Genomic DNA, 21,383 nt, shown 5'->3' on the forward strand with positions numbered 1-21,383 from the left:
ATTATTCAGTGGGGCGGGCGGGTCAGTGACTTTGTCTAATTATTTCAGGGTGGCACGTGGCTGCGCGCGTGTGCCTGGGTTGCCAGGGTAATTAGTAGTCGATGATGACATCCGACTTGTTTACACAAACAGAGAGAGAGACAAAAGAGGGGACGAGAGACACAGTTTTGTGCCAGAGAAGGCACACGAACGCCGCACCTTCCTCACTTGCTCCTTGGGATGTCTGAAATGCTTTTATTTTCATGTCGTTTTTCTGTGCCATCGCCCTCTTTGCATTATGTTCACTCACGTTTGTTTATTTTTCTCTCCCTCATCACAGAGGAGCGAGGGGCGTGGCTTGCCCCAGGCCACACGGGTAGGGGAGGGGTCGCGCGGTGTCATCCTCACAATGGTGGCCATGGCGTGTGTGGGCACGGTGCTGATCGTCGCCCTGGCGGTCGCCTGTCTCCGTCACCACGCCCGTCAGTTAGCCTCTGGCAAATTGGGTCTGGGACCAGAAGCTGGTGTGGAAACCCACTTTGATTACCAGGTAGCCCACACTGTTAAACACACACAAGCTTCAACTCAAAGGCAAATGCTTCTGAGAAGGATGTTTACATTTTTTATATATATTGCCATAAAATCTTTAAATCTCATTGTACATGTGTATAGTGACAATAAAAAGGCATTTCATTTCATTCATTTCAAAACAGTATTGTCTTCTATTTTAATATATTTTAAAATTTAATTTTGTGATGTAAAGCTGAATTTTCAGCATCATTCCTCCAGTCTTCAGTGTCACATGATCCTTCAGAAATCATTCTAATATGCTAATTTGATACTCAAAAACATTTCTTATTATTATCAATGTTGAAAACAGTTTTGCTGCTTAATGTTTTTTGTGGAAACCATGATACATTTTTTAAAGATTCTTTATATATACAATTGTATAGAAGTAGGGGTGAGTGATATGACCAAAATCTTATATTACGACATAAGTACTTTTATTTCATGATAATTATAAATATCACAATGTATTTATTTTTGTTTTTAAATAAGGTTTTTATGATATCAATTTTTTTTTCCATAATTCTTGTCACTATTTTCAATATCACTAAAAACTAATACTAGTCTAAGTACAAAAAAAAGAAAAGCTTACTGAAGACAAGTTAACATTGATGAAAAAAGAACAAAGAAATGAATTGCAAGCATACTACAATAGAACAAAGACAACTGAAATAGACCTACCTGAAAAAATTCAAGCAATGTAATGAAATGAATAAAAAAAAAAACCTGCATAGTCTTCACTGTGTAAATTATATATACACTTATTCTTATTAAAGTTACATAAGTGCTTGAGTGAAGAGCAGCGAGAGATTTTCTTTTGTTGTTTGATCGACATGAATGACATGCAGGGATATTAGGCTGCTGTCACTTTAAGACTGACTGCACGGATCCAGAATACGTTTTCTTTCTCAACTGTTGAAGTTCGCTTAAGACATAAACGACTGTTTACCTGCAAAGAAACATAAGTGTATTTAACCGCTTAAGCCCAATTAGGCGGCAAAAAGAACTCTATAGCGAAATGAGTTCTCTGTTGCTTCAACGGTGTAAAAACACACGCTTTTAAAACGCAATGCTTAAAAACGCATGCAAATGATAAGCTTTCAGCACAGCAGCGTCACGTGAGCGTAACCCCGATAGAGACGATAGTGCAAAATCTCTACCAGTGTATAATATCTTTTCCCCTTATATCAAGAAGTTTAAAAGATGTCCTTGGGACTATTAAGTGGCATTTTTAGGATGACTAAAGCAAACGCTAATCAGGTGTAACTGGCATATAATCAGCACTGTAATTGCATTTAAATTCATTCGACGCTGGCCTTGGCTATTAGAGATAGTGGTAATTGTACAGTGATGATTATTGATCTGAAAAAATGTCATTTGAAATATCAATGCTCAGTCAGTAGTGATAAGGTTTCCCTGCATCTCTCAGGAGCTGTGTCGCCAGCACATGGCAGCCAAATCATCGTTCACCCGTCCGGAGGCAGGCGGGCGGCGGGGGACCGACACATCTCGAGTCAGCAGCGTGTCGTCTCAGTTCAGCGATGGGCCGCAGCACAGTCCCAGCTCTCACAGCAGCACACCGTCCTGGAGCGAAGAGCCTGCACAGTCCAACATGGACATCTCCACAGGACACATGATACTGGTACAGAGCCACAACATTATATTTCAGACTTTACTCTGCTAAGAATCATACTCGAATGAACAGGAATTATTGCACATATACGTAAATAGGTCGCAGTACCTGCTTGCACAAGCTGAGTCTGTGTTTAAACATGCACAAAATTGCAGTAAATTAAAGGTAAGAAGGAGAACTATTACAGGGTTTTATATCTTCATGTCTTATTGTAGCTATATGGTCAGCTCTGAGGTTTAAGCTGTGTCCTGACTCTTTTTTTATTATTATTAAACAAATTAGTCTTTTATAAGCAGACAGTGAAATGCTTGAAGTTCATTTGTGGTGTTCAGGCATATATGGAGGACCATCTGAAGAATAAGGACCGTTTGCAGAAAGAGTGGGAGGCTCTGTGTTCGTACCAGGCTGAGCCGAGCTCCGTCTCTATCGCCCAGTGTGAGAGCAACATGGAGAAGAACCGCTATCCTGACTTTGTGCCCTGTAAGAGCAATGCGCCAACACTTATTTCAGTGATCTCATTCATATGCTGCACACTACCGTTCAAACGTCAGTAAGATTAGTCGTTTTATTCAGCAATGGTTGGCACGTCAAATTGATGAAAAAGTGAGACATTTAAAATGATTTAAGAAGGATCATGTGACACTGAAGAGTGGAGTAATGATGCTGAAAACTCAGCTTTGCCATCACAGGAATAAATCACATTTGAAAATATATTCAAATGGAAAAGAGTAATTTTAAACCGTAATAATATTTAACAGTATTACTGTTTTTACTGTATCTTTAATCAAATAAATGCAGTATTGGTGAGCATAAGAGACGGTGAGCAAAAACAATATTTTACAATAGTAGGAAAGGCGTCATATCATATAACTGGAATACAAATAAAGGTTTACCAAAATGAGTTTTTATTTTTTTCAATATTTAGTATGTTTAATTAAAAAACTCTGTTTTAGATGACCATTCGAGAGTGAAACTAAAGGCAGAGGTCAACCCCTCCAAAGAGGACTACATAAATGCCAGCACTATAGTAAGAAGCAACGTATAAATATACTGTATATACTGGATAAGTAAATACTGGTAGAAAAACACATTATCTCTATAAAACAGGTAAATATGATCATGTCACAGGAAAGACTCTTAATTTTTCTGTCTTTACCCATAGATTGATCATGATCCACGTTTACCTGCTTATATCGCAACTCAAGGACCTTTACCACACACTATTGCTGATTTCTGGCAGGTAAGTTACACATGTTGAGTGTAATGATAACATTTTAAGATTTAGACTGAACAAATATTGGAATATAAAATTGTTTTAAATATATATATATATATATATACACAGTATATATGATTACAAGGTAAAGGATGATCACAAATCTAAATGACTAAATGGCTGTAAAATAAATAATAGAGCATGGTATTAAAATGCATCTCCTATATTATTCGTTGTGTGCTGACACTGTTTTGGTGCGTATGTTAGATGGTATGGGAAAATGGCTGTACTGTAATAGTGATGATGACCGCTTTAGTGGAGGATGGAGAAAAACAATGTGAACGTTACTGGCCTGATGAGGGATCGTCTTTATACAACATCTACGAGGTGAGAAACATTAAGATTCATGAACCTTTATGAACCTTATGCTTTTAGTATGTACAGTACCACCCATTTTTTCCCCCTGTACGTCTCAGGTGAATCTTGTGTCTGAACACATCTGGTGTAAAGACTTCTTGGTTCGTAGTTTCTACCTGAAGAACGTCCAGACTCAAGAGACCCGCACCCTGACCCAGTTCCACTTGCTGAGCTGGCCTGCGCAAGGCATTCCCACCTCCACACGCCCCCTGCTGGACTTCCGCAGGTACTGCCGAAACCGAACACCTTCCTGCTGAGAATAAATCAACTCCTATTGAGATAGGACTACAAACAGATCACACACACACACACACATCAGGTGTTTTCTCAAGCGAGGTAGCAGCTCCTCAAAGATATTACAAAAGATAATAGTGTGGAAATAATTTTCCGAGTAATACTGTCCAATAGCAACATCAGTGTAATAAGGTTCGGATGGAGGAAGGCAGCGTCCTTTTTGCCTCCCTTGAGCTTAATACGTTCTCATAGAGAACAAAATGATAAATTCGCACGACCTCAAGTTTGCAACCGGTCTTAAAATTGGTAAATGACGGAAACTGATTACAGTGTACACAACATCTCCACTAGGTCACATCCGAATTGAAAATAAGAAATGATTTAGGAGTTTGGTGATTTTTAGTGAGCACTCGGTTAAATTAAAGGCCTTTGTGCCTGCGACCATTTTAACTGAAGATTTGTTCACTATAATAACAATAGCCAAAAACATAACAAATAAATGTACTTTGTAACACTTTATATTAAGATCCCATTAGATTATACATTAACAAACATTAACTAACTATGAGCAATACATTTGCTAAAGTATGTCTTCATATTTATTAATGTTAGTTAATAAAAATCAAGTTCGTTAGTTCATGTTATCTTAGGTATATTAAAGAATATTAACAGATAAACCTTTTGATTTTATTAATGCATTAGTAAATGTTTTAATTAACATCATAGACTAATACATGCTTTAGAAGTGTCTAATAGTGTTATTTCATGTTAATTAATGTACACTAATGTTATCAAATTAAACCCTATTGTTAATGCGTAAACGTAATGAGTACATATAATATTCAATAGTATATTTAATATAATATTAAAAAAGACATTCTTGTTGATAGTGTGAGCTCAAATGTGTTCATCTAATAAACTCTTTACATTAGACTAAAACACACACACAAGTTTTTCATCCACATCTTGTCGTCTCATTGCAAATACTTTCCCTACTGTTTTTCCTCACCCTAACACAAGGATCTGCTTCACACTTGGGATTCCCTAATTACCTGTGGATGTTTTCTTTACCTTGAAGCCCCAGTTCCCCTCCACAGTTCCTCTCCCTTGAATGCATTTGCACTTCGGACTTCATCCTGCCACGGGCCCTGCGTCACCCCCGTCTTTCTCTCCTCCTTCCGTCACTCTCTCGGTCTCTGATGGAGATCGGTGGGTCCCTGGACGTAGCACACCTCCCAGTGTCATTTTTGTGATTTGCAGCTAGTAGTCTGGGTCCAGTTGCATAGTCACAAAAATGATCATTGGTAGGTGTGAGTGCAGCAGGAGTGAGGCTCCATCTCCTCTCTCCCCCTTTCCTTCCCCGGCATCATGCATCCTTAAATTCCTCTTTGTCGCCAGAATAATGAATCGTAGGGTTTGACAAATTGACAGTTATGCTCATTATGACATGCTTTCTCGCTTCTTCACCCCCAACCTTTCTATTCTTGCATTATGCATCTATTTTTCCCCATTTTTTTCCAGAAAAGTAAACAAGTGCTACAGAGGACGCTCATGCCCAATCATTGTGCACTGCAGGTAAACGGCTACAATGTGTCTCAGGCTTACAATATGGGCTATGAATTTCTTTCATGGAACATGAATGATTTAAATTAAAATGGTTTCCTGTTTCGAACAGCAATGGTACTGGTAGAACCGGCACCTACATTCTTATTGACATGGTACTTAACCGCATGGCGAAAGGTAAGAGCCTCATTACTCCATCTAGCCGTTTTATTTAAGTGCGCCTTGTATGCCATTGCTCACGGGTTGTTTGTCTGTTTTAGGTGTGAAGGAGATTGACATTGCCGCCACACTGGAGCATATTCGTGACCAGAGACCAAGTATGGTACGCACTAAGGTATGTATAAAATGCTTTTCGATGATTTCGGCATGTGATGGTGCATGCTAGTATGGAAGCTTGTTTCAGCGACGCAATAAAAAATAAAAAAGGTAATAGCGACTTTTTATCTCATAATTCAGGCTTTTTTTCCCTCGCATCTGCAAGTTTATCTCACAATTCAGACTTTTTCTTGTAATGAGTTTATATCTTGAAATTCTTTGTTTCTTGCAATTCGGACTTTCTCTGGCAAACTCGCATTTCCGATTTTATATCTAAAATCGCAGTTTCCATAAGAAAATTCAGAAATGCGAGTTTATAAACTCGGAATTGCAAGAAATAAAGTTAGAATTGCAAGATATATAACTATTACTAATATTGCCTTTTTTTCTCTCACAACTGCGAGTTGACATCTAGTAATTCTGACTTTTTCTTGTAATTCCGAGTTTACATCGTGCAATTCTGATTTTATATCTCACAACTCTGAGTTTATATCTAAGAGTTTATAAATTTGGAATTGCAAGAAATAAAGTCAGAATTGCAGGATATAAACTCGCAATTACCTTTTTTAGTCAGAAACAAGCTTTCTTGTGTTATTGTGTATTTACGCACTAAGCTTGACTGTTTCTTCAGGACCAGTTTGAGTTCGCCCTGACAGCTGTGGCAGAAGAGGTCAATGCCATTCTGAAAGCCCTCCCTCAGTGAGCCACATCCCACTGTGTCCCTATTACATCCTTTCGACTTGTACTCACCTCTTTTCACGCACCTCACTCACTTTCAAAAGTCGGAAAATGAATATTGTCACACTATAAAAGACTATGAACGCTTTTCTGTATGCTGGAAACACTTTACAGGGGCCAAATTCTTCAGTCCTAATTGAGTTTCAGGGAGAAACAGTGGTTTTAAGAGACATCTGCGTTCCACACAAGCATAAGAAAGTGATTTAAAGTGACCTAATTTCTGAACATTGACAGTAACATGTCTTTTTTATAAATATATATATACATATAATGTTTGATGTTGAAAATGCGGAATCTTTACATTTTGTTTTTCTTAAAATGCTTTCTTGATCATGGTATGGCCAAAAATGCAATCCATGTATCAAATGTAAAAAAGACAGAAGAACCCACCATGTCTCATGCAGTCAAACATGAGAACATATATGCACAGTCACGACTTACGTCTGAACCCAAGAGTGGTTTGTTTCAGTGGAATATCTTACGGTTCCTGTCAAATCTCTCACAAACATTCAGTGCTTTCACATCCTTAATGTCTAGTGCAGCCTTTATGTCGTGTGATGATCACTGTGAATAATTCATGGAGAGCTTGGTTTGTCTATTCCTGTAGCAAATAATTAGAAAATTATTTAAAAAAAAACAGAGAAATATATGACTATAATTTTTAAATGGTTCTGAATTAAATGTGAATCTGTGTAGCAGCACTCCTTGATGTGTGTGTGTGGCTTTTTCTTTCATTATGATCATGCAGACTGAACTCTGCAATTTATTAAACAAAATATAAATGGCTTTCAATGTAGAAAGCGGCTTTTTCCTGTAGACTGTGTAGTTAAGACCAAACCTAAGTCATATAATCAAACCTAGTTATTATTTTTGGCACTGAAATTACACATTTCACCTTTAAATCACAGCAAAAAAAAATTTGTATCCTTGTATGTCTGAATTTTTTATAAGACATTTAAAATGTCTATCTTAAATAAATGCTGTTCTTTTTAACTTTCTATTCATCGAAGATTCCTGAAAAAAAATGATCACGGTTTCCACAAAAAGACAATGTTTTCAATAATAATAAGAAATGTCTCTTGAGCATCAAATCAACAATGACTTTGAAAATTCAGCTTTGCCATCACACAAATAAATGACTAGAATATATTAAACTAGAAAAGGTATTTTAAATTGTAATATTTCATAACAATGCTGTTTTTACTGTATTTTTGACCAAATAAATACAGCCTTGGTGAGCAGAAGAGTCTTCATTCAAAAACATTTGAAAAATCCTACAGATCCCAACCGTTTGAACAGTAGCGTATAAAAACAAAACTACAGAATAATGAGTAATGAAATGCAGATATTTTAATTAATACACATTAAACCTTTCAGAATAAATAATAAACAATTCATTAGTTATGAAGAATTCTCAAATATAGCATTTCAAGTGCAACTATACATTCATTGCAGGTTTGAATCATTCATTATTAAAAATGTGAAATAATAATTTTGTCCTCAAGACATTTGTACACGAGCTCGCGTATTTAATCAGTGCAGGCCATAAATATAATTTATATATAAAAAGTAATCCAGTACTCCCTCTCCAAGGCTCACATTAACACACATACATACTTAGCACGTACATTATTGACCTTTATGTAGTGTTGCCTGGGATTTTTTTTCAAATAAAACTTTGAAAAGGGTCTGAGCAGCAGGTGAGCCAGGCAGGCAGAAAGAGAGAAAGAGAGAGAGAGAGAGAATGAGAGAGAGAGAGAGAGAGAGAGAGAGAGAGAGAGAGAGAGAGAGAGAGAGAGAGAGGGGGAGAGAGAGGGGGAGAGAGGGAGAGAGAGGGGGAGAGAGAGAGAGAGAGGGGGAGCCGGGAAATGCTTCACCTGTTAAGAGCAGACGGATGAATTCAGTATTAGTGTTGCCTCACAATCCTGTGTTTTGTTTGGTCAATTTAAACTACACAGACTAATGAGACTGAGACTAATAACAATGCAATTTTGAGTGTACTTAAGTTTCTATGCAGAAATTCTATATTTTCCTGCTTGATCTGCAGCAGGAGCAGCACACTCTCAGGCGATTACACAAATACATGTTCATTAACTATGAGTGGGGAGAAGATCTAAAAACTAAGTTCTCAGTCATGTACAGAGAAGTCTACAACACTACGTTTTACCTCTGGGGGTAAGAGGGGGGGTCACAGCGCCACAGGTCAGCCTGTGAAGGCCTGGAAGTCGGACTCTGTAACGGCAGGGAGAATGAGTCAGGTAAAAAGCCCAGGAAAAACAAAATCATTAACATAGTAAATGCAAATGAGGTTTACAAATGCAACCCATTAATAGGAAAGTGCCGGTAATGACAACAGTCACACTGAATTACACGCTTTTAGGTGAACAGTGTATCATTAAGAAAAATAAAATGTATTCAACCTAATACAACGTACGGCCTTTCAGCTGTAAAAAAATAAATAAAGAGCTGCTGTCCATTTATATCAAGGTAAACTGGAGAAAAATCATGGAGAAAAATGAGCAGTCTATCAAACCTACTTATGCTGAAAATTTAAAAATGAATTCTTATGAGCAGAGCTGGTTTAATACAGTTTATTGTTCTTCATATTACCAACAACATCATGTTAACAATGACTGAGTGCTGAATATGAATTAGGATACTCTTGTTCTGAGATAGCAATGTTGTCTCGCATAACATTTTCAAATGTGAATATTAGTTACTGTGTGAATTACTTTGTTCCCTCTTTGCAATTTACATGGTACACAAAATATTTTTTAATTAATATTCACATAGCATCACATTCAAACTTTTTGTGCTTTTTTTTTAGTGTTCATTTATTGACGTTTCGTTCATTTTATATCACAAAGCTTATAGTTATGAAACAAACTGCACAAGCATGTAAAAAAAGAAAAGAAAAAAAAAGTATGTGCTCTGGCTAACTTAAACACAAACAGGCATGTGAAATATAGCAATGGCAACAATAGCCATTGCTAAATAAAATGCACAAACAAAATATCAAAACTGAATAATTCTGATGCGTATAAAACTAATGAGAGACATTGTCAGTCAGTTATTTGGCACATTCTGATAAACTGAGATCATTTTGGATCTACATTCCCTTACATGTCTGTCTGTAACGCATGAGTGCTAATCACTACACATTAGCCCTCGGAGGCAGATTATCTTTAAGTCTTTGTGCAAAATTTCCCCATCTACAAAAAAGTCCCCTTTACATTCAACAGGTACCTCTGAAGGAATGACAAATGCACCGTAAAAAAATTCACAAAGCACCCAGACTAGAGTCAGAGAATCTCCTTTCTAGAAGGAACAATAGCAAACACTGATGAAATGGAGCACTTCACTGCTGGAAGAATCAATGGAGCGTTCATTGGGAATGGGATACCAACTAATCAGCAAGATAGCTATTAAAATGCTCCGCGATACTCAGAAAAGCTACTCAATTTGTTTAGATCTGTGGTTCTCCCCCCTTTGTCCACAACAACATCTGAAGGTCCCATAACTTTTATAGTTTTTCAGAATTTACTGGTTAAGAATGAAGAATAAGTTTTTTAAAAACAAAATTACTCACGCAATTTTTATCCGATAACGCATTTTAGAGCTTTTCTTTATTTTTTAAATGAAATGTCTTGATTTTTGGCTGATTATTTTAAGTTATTTTGAGGTTAAGAATGCAAGTATAGAGCATTTATCTTTGTTTGGCACTAAAAACGAATGCGAATACTGGATTATGTTGGTTAGCCATTATGCTAACGTTTGCTAACCATATGCCTACTCTCCAATATCCCAAAAACGCACCCTCCAAAGACATGTCAGTCAACCTGATGCCAGCAATCCAAAAGATTCACAGGCAGAGTGTTTCTGATCGACTAAGAAAGCGACTTGACTATTTTTACTGTTTATACTGATTGGCTGGCAAAGGATATCTCAAGACACCTTTTTCAGTGATATCTGTCAGGAATAAATGACATTCTAAAATATTGCATACAGTACCTAAAAACTTCCTACTGTATAAAATGTCCTGTCTTTGTGTAGTATTATTCATTCCTCAAGGCAAGAAAATACATATTCAACACTCATTTTTGTGCAATGCCATCAGCAAAGCCACAAGAGACAAAACTGTTAAAGCACAGTCTAAAACTTAAGGATAAAAAACAAAACAAAACAGAGAACGTAAGGTTAACACTCCTGATTTCACACACAAGCATGATTATTCTCCACAGTCTTACTAACAGACCACACACTGACACTTTCTTTTCTTCTTTACCACATTATTCCCATTGGCCGCCATTTTATCATTCTCTTTATCCTCTCTAACACTCTCTGGAGGCAAACTTTCTGAACCCGTATCTAGACCCTGTTCTGTTAGTCTGTCTTCTGGAGACGAGGGGGTGCTTTGGTCTGAATCATCCGTCACTTCTCTCTCGTATTTGTTTTTTTGAGCGGCTCCCTTCCCATTCCCATCACCTGGTTGCCTCCCCCTCCCTCCCCCAGCACCTGAGATCACGTCCTCTGCCCGCTGCTGGGCCTCCATCTCCGACAAGCTGTAGGCCAGCGCCATCTGGAGGTCTTCGTCCTCGTCTTCACTGGCATCGGGGCAGTGGTAGAACGGGGCGGCGCTGAAGGACCGTAAGGCGGGGTTTGGGGAGCTGTTGTTGGGGGGGTGGAGCAGTGGCTGTTGGGATTGTCTGGGAGGCTGACTGGACTGCTCTCTACGACTCAGTTCCAGAGCTAAAGCCATCTCATCCTCCACACCTGGACACATAAACACAGCTGAATGTCAGACCACTTCTACAGCAACTCCTCAACACGGAAATTAGGAATTTGCATATATGGAAATACAAGAAGCTGCCGTAAAATTTAATGAGTTTGCTAAATCTACCTGCAAGCCTAAGCTGAGGTTTTGAGCCAATATTTGTGAAATAATAAACAGTTGAAGGAATATGTGGTATTATTGTTTTAATTATTTATCTGACTCCAATAAAGCAATGTGACTCCATTAAAGTTTTAAATTAAATAGGATAAAGACGTACTGAAAATGATGTTTAAGCACCAGAACACAAGACTGTTGAGCTAAGAACAATTATATATTATTATGTATTATAAACAGCATAAAAGCCTTTTTTCTACAATATGCTAGGTTTCCACTTTTATAACTAGGCCAAATGGTTATGACTTGCACATACACTAATATTCAAATGTTTGAGGTCTGTAAGATTTTCTTTTTTTTTAATGTTTTTGAACATTAAAAAGTCTCATATTTACCAAGGCTGCATTTATTTGATCAAAAATACCATAAAACACAGTAATATTGTGAAATATTTTAACAAATTTAAAGAACTGTTTTCTATTTTAATATATTTTCAAATGTAATTTATTCCTGTGATGGCAAAGATTCATTTTCAACATAATTACTCCAGTCTTCAGTGTCACGTGATCCTTCAGAAATCATTCTAAAAGTCTGATTTGCTGTGCAAGAAACATTTCTGATTATTATCAATGTTGAAAACAGTTGTATAATATTAATATGCTTAATATTTTTGTGGAAACATGATACATTTCTTCATGATTAATAGAAAGTTTTAAAAAAATAACATTTATTTGAAATAGAAATCTTTTGTAACATTAAAACCGTTTTTACTGTTACTTTTGATCAATTTAATACATCCATGGTATAAAAGTACTCCATAAAAGTACAAATTTCTTTAAAACAAAATCTTATTGACCCCACATGTTTTAATGGTAGAGTATGTGTATTAAGACAGCAAACACATCTACTTTCCCAGGCAGTCCTGAGTCTTATCCGGAGTCTGCAAGTTGATAAGGTGAATTTTTACATGCACATTAAGTATAGAGAGTATAGAATATTGGCTCAGTCCAATAATATTAAATGATAGCAAAAAATAATTACCATTGATGAGGACAGTTTTCAGAACCCCATCCTCCTCAACCTCTGTTCTCTCCTGGCCATTTTCTCTGACCCTGAGGGAAGAAATGTAATGTTTATAAAAAAAAGAAAAGAAAAGGGAAATATGCAAACAAAATGAAATTCCTGTGACTGTCTGTAAATCAGACCTTCACATTATGGCAAAGTATAAACCCTCTTTTACTATTCTACATCAATTGCATTTTAATTACTCATGTAGACAAAAACTGTCTTTTTTGTTTAATCTGCCAGATGCACTGTCATACATCACTGATTTCAAATAAACAAAGCAGGTTGCATTGTTAAATTGTACCACATATGGAACAAGGATAACAGCAGACAAAATCAGTTTAAAGAGAAGCAAACTGACTTTTTTGTGGAGACACGTTTTCCATTGACAATACGGGTGGAAGTAGAAACAGACTTGAAGTTTGCCCCTCCCATGCTGCCCATCCCACCCATTGAAGAGGAGAAGGAGGTAAAGTCAGCTGTTGATCAAAAATAATAATTCAGCTCTTAAGGATTTGAAAGAAAAAAACAATTATCATAAAGTGACTTTATTAACATATCAACATACCATGGTCCTAATCTACAAAATAATCGTTTTTCACCAAATTGTCATCAATGTTATCAATACATATTCAGCAACGTTCACCTAAAATAAGTATTAATCTTAGAGACTGACAACATACGCAACAAACATACAACAATATATGCACAAAAAGAGCACGAAGCATATTTAAAAACCAACCATTTGCTGAGGGGAAGGAGAAGAAGCGACTGGGCCCAAGCCTGGAGGAGGAGCTGTGAAACCCACTGTGCATTCCACCAAACGGGAAATCATCTAGCGGGAAAGTGTAGAAAAATGCGAGAGGGCTTAGGAGGGTAAGTTCAGGGAGAATACGATGAGTCTGAGAGGCAGTGGTTCTCAACCTTTTTGACTCAGAGAGCCCTTTGTCTGAGACTTTATTCGAGGGCCCTTTTATAGAAGCTGATATGCAACTCTATGCAGTACTGTACATCTATTGTAACTAATACAAACAGACTCAAAAGTATGATGTCAGTTTAATGTTGTACATTTTTATTTTTAGATTTTAGCATTAAAGGGATAGTTCAAACCTGTATGAATTTATTTCTTCTGCTGAACACAAAGTAAGATATTTTGAAGAATGTTGGTAACCAAACAGTTGATGAACCCCATTGACTTTCATAGTATTTTTTCTCCATACTATGGAAGTCAATGGGGTTCATCAACTGTTTGGTTACCGACATTCTTCAAAATATCTTACTTTGTGTTCAGCAGAAGAAATAAATTCATAAAGGTTTGGAACAACTTAAAAGGGGAGTCAATAATGACAGAATTTAAAAAAATATTTGGGTGAACTATCTCTTTAATATAACTAATTTTACAACATTTCCCTGCAAGTTTGCCGAGACCCCCTAGTGGGCCCCTGGCTGAGAACCACTACTATAAGGGAAATTCAGACAGAGATTGCACTGGTATCCAAGCAAAATTCAAGATCAGCATATTTACAGTCTAAAGGCAGTTCACACCAAGAACAATAACTATAACAATAACTATTTTAGCATCCACACCATAGGACGATATTGTTCTGATTCTTTTAAGTGCGCCGCGCTGCAGTTTTGTCGTCGTTTGCTTTAAATGCTTAAGCTCTTTAAAGCAGGATGGATTGTGATTGGCTGACAATGTTTTTATCATTCATCAGCAGGACAAATTTATTCTGACAATTTTTTGTCATTCATCAGCTGGACAAATTTATTCTGAAAGTGATTCCAAACGATATTGTTTCTCTGTGCCATTACTGTTATAGTTGCTGTGTGGACTCTGCTATCCTTTTACACTTCAAACTATTTTTAGAACTGTATCTTTATCGTTATAGTCCTTGTTGTGAATGTAAATGGGCCTTAACTCCCTGAGAACCCACCAAAGAAGTCAGCGAATGGGTCCTGCCCTCCGAAGAACTCTCGAAACACCTCATCTGGGTTGCGGAATGTGAAGGAGAATCCTGGGAAGTCATCAGGAAACGAAGAACCACCAGAGTCTATACAACAGAAGAGCTCACGTAAGCACATGTAACAATAAGAGAGTGTCAAGCGGTGTAAAGTTCTCCTCACCTGAGCTTGGCACGTCCGATCTACCGTATCTGTCGTACGCATCTCGTTTGCTTTCTTGGAAATGAGAAAAAACAACAGTGAAATGTAACACCCTAAGTAACCTAACCCTTTCCTAACAAGTGATTTAACCATTTATAACATTGCTGTAGAGTTAAAATTCCCAGTGTCCTACTGTCTGAAAGAACTTCATAGGCTTCTGCTATCTCCTTGAATTTTTTCTCTGCCTCTTCCTTGTTGTCTGGGTTTTTGTCAGGATGCCACCGGAGAGCCTGTTTCCTGTAACTGTATACACACACACACACACATAAATAAACAGTTAAGTAAACTTAGCTTGACTGGCATTTTAAGATTGCACTAGACTGACATATCAGTGATATTATTGAACTAAGGTAAGTTAAAAAACAGTTTAAATCTTTTAAAATGACCCGTGTGAATTGACTTTTTTTTTATTCAGGCATATCAGCTTGATCAGTGTCCTTCATTTGAAGGGAAATCAGAAAACGGATACTTCCATTAGTTTACAACTAGAAAAACTGTAAATCCATTTAGTCATTCTGTTAGTGTGGCTTTACAAAATATATTAGCATATCTCAAATAGTTGGAGTAACAGACCACAGCAAACAGGCAGAATAAGATGTCATGACATTAAGATGTTTATGAACTTCTTATGGATGTAATATATTCAAAACTACCATTCAAAAGGTTGGGATCATTAAGATTTTTTTTTTTACTTTCTATTCACCAAAAGAATCTTGAGGAAAAAATATTAAACAGCACAACTGAACAGCAAATCATCATGTTAGAATGATTTCTGAAGGATCACGTGACACTGAAGACTGGAGTAATGAAAAATCAGCTTTGCGTCACAGGAATAAATTATATTTTTAAATATATTTAAATATAAAACATATACTTATAACTGTAATAATCTTTCACAATATTACAATTTTAGATCTAATAAATGCAGACTTGCTTAGCATAAGAGACTTTTCAAAAACATTAAAAAAATCTTACCAACCCCAAACTTTTGAATGGTAGTCAAAGCACTGTGGTTGATGGATACTTTTATGTAGGTAAACTGTCTCAAAATTACTTGAATCTTCATTTGTTAAGAGACTAATTTAAAAACATACAATAGCAACAATACCAAGGCCATCCCATACTGCAAGCTACTGATAAGTGAAGGCATTTTTAACTTACGCTTTCTTGATGTCATCTGGAGAAGAATTTCGCGACACTCCCAGAACATCATAGTAATCCACCATTGCGGCCTTCAGTGTAGTGCACCTGTTACTCAAACAGTAATAAATGACCTCATTAAAAATCATCAGAATGTGTGTTTCTGAAACCCTGAATGTCAGTTACAGTCATGTTCACACAATTAGGCATCTGTGATCATACAAATCAAATGCCATGACATCAAACATGCAGTAAAAACTTGGGTCATACCCACTGATCTACAGTACATAGATGGTCATACCCTGTGTTTTTGACACAGCAATGTGGTTTAGCCATAATTTTAACGTATCACATAATTGTTAAGGTTTTATTTGAACAACTTTAAAATTATAGCCACTTTAATGGCAGAACTTTGGGTAGGTTTTCTACTGGACTTTTTTTCTTCTTTTTTTTTTTTGCTCGCATGGTGTTATGAATGACAACAGATCAATGAACTGTTGCTGAAGATGACAGTTTATCAGAAACTGCTGGATTTGGATAAGGAGACTGAATATAGACTGGCATTCCCCTGGAGTCTGGCCTGCCCATGTCTGGAACTCTCTGGAAACCGGACACAATGTGATGTTATTTCAAGCCCAAAGTTAAAACGCGATGTGTGTGTGGGCCATATGGCCACTGACAGCAGCTGCTGCTGCTGCTGAAACACGCCTGATCACCAGACACACACATACACACACACACACACAACTCCATATTTACAGCATTTTAGAAATCCTGCAATCATTATGGCCGACCTATTAGAATAACTTTTACCTTTTTTAGAAGTATGTCCAGCCAGGAGGAGCCGTGCTTCTGTAAACACGACTGAGATATTTCGGGTGTCCGTACAGTACGTCCCGACTCCCAAGACGCTGATCACAGGAACTGACGCTGTTTTAACGTACGCTTGAGTACGGAATTCCGTCAGAATCACCCATTTACCGTTGGCACACCGGGCTTCATTACTTCAGCGTGTAACCGATACCCAACTTCTATTTATGTGTCTGTCCTTCGCCCTCTTGCTGCGAATGCGGTGCGTCACGATCAGCTGAGCTGAGCCGTTTAGAACATGCTTGTGTTTGTTTACGTCACAGGCCCCGCCCACCACTGGAGCCATGTGTAGTACAGAGGTGGAAAGTACCGATAAAAACGACCTACTATATTAATAAAGATGTTTAAACAAAGATAGGGCGTCCTATTAGGCTCAAAATACCTAACGGATTGTACGAGGCACACTTTAACAAATGTCATAAAAACAGACCGCACCATAAATGGAGTGGACTTAGGATAACATTTCTAAATGTAAAATAATAAAGTAAAAAAAAATAAAAATAAAGTATTAATAAAATCATAGGTTGTGGCCAGGGATTGGAAATATTTTCTTTCCTGCCATATATGTTTTTCAAGGATATGGCCAGCTGACAGAAAAAAAGAAAAATCTACCCATTTGTATGTTAAACAGTCTTTAGATTTCACATCCTTCTGCAAAGGTGGGCCTACGTTTCAGCAACCACAAAAACGTAAAGGTTTAGCTTTAGCTAAACTCGATTTGATGGGATAGGGATGGAGGATTAATTTAAATTAACCTGTTGAATCGGTTCACAAAGCGCTTTAAACGATTCATTTATTGTAAATTGTTATTTATTTATTTTTTAGTTAGTTAATTAATTAATTGTAAGATGTATAGAGTGGTATTAATTTTGTATTTGGTTTAAAACAATTATTTTTTTTAAATTATAAATGTTTCGAGTCTCCTGTAACAATTGTTCATGACAAAAAGATACAAGCAGTTTCAAGCTGTTGTAGTTACAAATTAGCCTAAGCTATAAACTAGTATGAGCTCTTCTTAAAATGTTTATACTTTCCCCCATGTGACTTTTTTTTTTACTGTAGCCTACAGTGTTTATTTGACAGAATGTTTAATTGTTTTTATTTGTGTATTATAGATTATAAATAAATATTTGTGTTTAAGTATAAATAAATAGGCTAGTATTACATTATTATAGTAGGCCTATGCTATAGAAGCATAATAGTATAGGCCATATACTTGAAAAAAATAATTTATATTACTGATGATTCTCTTCATTTGTCTGCTAGTTCACATCTCTCACAGCAAATAACAGAATCCGCCTCCAAACAATTTATCTATTCTAAACTCATAATATGAACTATAGCACAAGAGATAACATTCAAGTGCTGCCTGTGAAGGAGCATCTGATTGTGAATGTGATTGTGAGTACTGAAAGTCTATGTTTTGAGTCGGATCGAGGCAATCTTGTTTGTGAATGAAAATAGCCAGAATGATGTTTCTTTTTCATATAGTTGTTTCCCCCCACAGGAGACTAATTGTAAAATGGATGCATACTGTGCTTTCACCAGAAGGTGGCAGCAAAGCTATGTCTCAGATCTTGTGGCATCCACTAATCTTATTGGCTATAGTTGACGAATCAATAAATAATTCACGATAAAGTCTAGAGCAGCAACTAACGATTATTTTGATCAATTTGTCTTTTATTTCTTATACTAACCTAATAAAAAGGACACATTTTATTTTCCATGAAAAAAAAGGTCTATTTTGATTTCATAGTGACAGAAAATATAGTGAATAAGGAACAGAATAAGTGTTAACAGATCATTGTAATCATAGACATGTATAAAGGCTAGATGGCTCAAGGCGGAGTCAGCTGTGTCGTCAACTTGGCGGCCATCTTAGGTCAGGAGACTGCGCTGCTGCTCCCTGCTGCTGTGGACGGAAGGTGAGTGACAAATGCTCGTAACTTGCTGAATTCTTGACGGATTTACAAACGGTTTGGTTTATTACAAACCTTATTAACGTGGCTATGATTTGTGCTGATGCCGATGTTTAAATTGTAGCTTCACGTTTTGAATGTATGCAGTATGCAGTTAAATAGCCGCATCCCTGACGTTTATGACACACCAAGCCGTTTGAAAATCGGTTGAAAATTGAGCAAGATATAGTTATTTCAGCACTACATGCACAATAGACTTTAATGTTATAACTGGACGAGCGGACCTGTCCTAAAATGGCCGCCGTGTGACGTCGTCGGGTCCCATTGGCTCTCAGCGCCGGTAAGCCATCTAGCCTTTATACATGTCTATGATTGTAATAGCCTACCTATTACTGTAATTTCTTAATCGTGTCAATGTAAATGAATGAATTCCTGCACTGATATCCACATTATAATGCTTTATTTAAAATTCTACATGTAACGCATGCAATAATTGCATGCGTTACATGTAGAATTTTAAAACTTAAATTGACTGTCCTCGTGCTCATTCAGTGAAGACTGTGAACGCTGTTCACTTTTCATTTCGGTCACTCTGACATATCGTCGAAAATCTGGCGCTATGGGGAAACAACTTTTACCAAGAATCTCCAAATAAGTATAACTGCAGACTGGAGATCTCCAAAATGGGGCGTGAACTCCAAAAGTGGGCAGAACCTCCTAAATGGGGCGGGGTCTACACGCGCAGAGACATTCACCATTGGCTCGGGCTTCAGCCAATTGTCACAGAGCTCATGGCCAGTGCCATTCGGACTGAGTTTACCTCCCGCAAGCCGTCCAGCGCTAGCCTGACAAGCCAGACCCACACCAAGATGTTGGGTCTGGGAACACAACATTGGCAGGGCTTAGTACCAGGGGCGGGATAAACAGTTATCTTTCAATTCCCTCTGCACGCAATAGGATAGCGCTACAACCAACCAGAGCAACGAAGAAGGTGACGTAATCAGAGCGACGGAACACATCTTCCTTTATTAAGAATGACTTCAGTGCCGTTCTTTGTTCTTTTCTCAAAGAAAAGCTTAACTCCAAGTCTTCCAGAGTCGCGGCCAAAGCCGATTTGAAAGACCGCTGTTCGCCAGCAGCAGTAGCCATCTTTGTTTTCAAGTAGCAGGGAATTTACACGGAACCGTCGCAACTCTTCCGTCATTATGTTAAGCCCGCCCACCGACTCTATACACGATGTGATTGTACGCCTGACTAGAGTTTGGCTTTTCCAGCTCACATGCCAACGGAGAGTTGCTAGACGACACTGGCTGCAAAATAAAATTTGCTTCACAGGGAAGGAGGTTACATAGTTACGCTGAGCGCAACTAAAAAAAACTAAAAACGGATCTGCCCAGCTCGGTGATCTCATATCGCATAATCTTATTAACACTGCCATGCAGTCTATTTCACTGTTTAAGTTTAGGGTCAGGTGTAGGGTAGGTTTAGGGGTTAGAATTTGTTGTAGCATTGTGTAGGAAATCAGCACTGTAGGGGCGGAGTTTGCGCTGAACTTGATTGGTGGGAAAAAATTGTGCATGCGTGTCATGTGCCTATATCTGCCAATGAGAGGAAACCACGCCCTATTTTGGAGCTCTCACCCCGTTTTGTTGCACCCCCATATGGAGATCTCCAGGCTGCAGTTGAAGCCTCATTGAATAACACCATTGGTCAAGCATGCGAAACAGGGGTGCACTCGCTCCCTATATAAAGCGACGCTGAGCAACATTGCCTCACAATCATACTCCTTCAAGAGAAGGAAAAGAAGCTTCTCTCGCTATTGATTCAGCACCTACAGGCGATGCTTCCCATTCAGCGTTCCAGCGAGAACTTCAAAGATGACATCAAGCAAGTGAGCTCCCGGGTAGGCATGACACCGGCATCTTCTTTCTGGGCCGTGTCCATGCCATGAGCGTGCCAAGATTATGGAAGCTTTTAAAAAGCAAATAATTATTTATCTATTTGCAAGTTGTCACTTGCAAAAACAGATTATTCCACTTAACATCTTTAAATATTCAAGTAATTTATTAAATGAAAAATATAGGCATCTTTCAGATTTTTTATTTATTTAAAAAACACATGTAAATAAAAATGTGAAAATATAAATAACAGAAACAATCACAATAAGTGACCATAACATAAAAAAGACTGTAAATGTCTCATTCACAAATAAAGTCATATGTAAACATATTTCAGAAATTTGAAAATTCTGTAAATATCAGAAACAAATCATCACAATAATCTACCATAACAGAACAGGCCATAAAAGATACATTCCCAAACAAAACCAAGCCTACCCCCTTAATTGCTTGGTAGATTATGGGAAAGAAACACTAGCATGTTGACATCTAGCAGGTCACAGCAGATCAGTCTCTTCTTTTTTGGAAGAGGTGCAAAAGGCACATCAGCTGCCACAGCACTATCAGACACTGTGAAAAGTGAAGGGCAGCTGTTACCTTAAGCAGGATGTCTACCAAATATAACCCTTAAAAATGACTTTTGTTAGTGTAATCTTATGCAGTCATGTTTACGGTCATATATATAATATATATATATACTGAAAGAAACCAGTTAATTTAGTTTGCAGAATGAAGATCGTTGTTACGTTATCTGACCAAATATCTTACACTGTAC

At 37.4% G+C, this 21,383-nt stretch overlaps 2 protein-coding genes across 3 annotated transcripts in view; one reads left to right on the forward strand and one right to left on the reverse strand.

Annotated features, from left to right (window-relative positions):
- The window catches only part of ptprna (protein tyrosine phosphatase receptor type Na), a 37,034-nt gene extending 29,374 nt beyond the window's left edge, over window positions 1-7,660 (forward strand). The window contains exons 13-23 of the mRNA XM_079619169.1: window positions 320-529; window positions 1,976-2,188; window positions 2,512-2,659; window positions 3,133-3,206; window positions 3,342-3,419; window positions 3,663-3,782; window positions 3,872-4,038; window positions 5,568-5,621; window positions 5,722-5,786; window positions 5,870-5,943; window positions 6,556-7,660. Coding sequence (XP_079475295.1) covers window positions 320-529; window positions 1,976-2,188; window positions 2,512-2,659; window positions 3,133-3,206; window positions 3,342-3,419; window positions 3,663-3,782; window positions 3,872-4,038; window positions 5,568-5,621; window positions 5,722-5,786; window positions 5,870-5,943; window positions 6,556-6,627 — 1,275 coding nt within the window. The 3' untranslated portion in view covers window positions 6,628-7,660. The remainder of the gene's footprint in view (window positions 1-319; window positions 530-1,975; window positions 2,189-2,511; window positions 2,660-3,132; window positions 3,207-3,341; window positions 3,420-3,662; window positions 3,783-3,871; window positions 4,039-5,567; window positions 5,622-5,721; window positions 5,787-5,869; window positions 5,944-6,555) is intronic.
- Window positions 7,661-7,898: 238 nt separating this feature from the next.
- dnajb2 (DnaJ heat shock protein family (Hsp40) member B2) lies at window positions 7,899-17,050 on the reverse strand. Of its 2 annotated transcripts, XM_079619171.1 has the most exons (11): window positions 16,735-17,010; window positions 15,943-16,029; window positions 14,915-15,024; window positions 14,743-14,796; window positions 14,553-14,669; window positions 13,358-13,450; window positions 12,977-13,094; window positions 12,592-12,662; window positions 11,178-11,435; window positions 8,830-8,894; window positions 7,899-8,539 (listed from the first exon to the last, which is right to left on the reverse strand). In XM_079619171.1, exons 2-10 carry the CDS (start codon window positions 16,005-16,007, stop codon window positions 8,866-8,868), a joined length of 915 nt encoding a protein of 304 aa, XP_079475297.1. In that variant the 5' UTR covers window positions 16,008-16,029; window positions 16,735-17,010; the 3' UTR covers window positions 7,899-8,539; window positions 8,830-8,865. The 2 variants fall into 2 exon arrangements, with proteins under 2 accessions (XP_079475297.1, XP_079475296.1); XM_079619170.1 differs by lacking the exons at window positions 7,899-8,539; window positions 8,830-8,894 and having other exon boundaries at window positions 9,241-11,435; window positions 16,735-17,050.
- Window positions 17,051-21,383: the final 4,333 nt, after the last annotated feature.

The sequence above is a fragment of the Phoxinus phoxinus genome (genome assembly GCF_949152265.1).
Source record: "Phoxinus phoxinus genome assembly, chromosome: 7".
NCBI classification, from domain to species: Eukaryota; Metazoa; Chordata; class Actinopteri; order Cypriniformes; family Leuciscidae; genus Phoxinus; species Phoxinus phoxinus.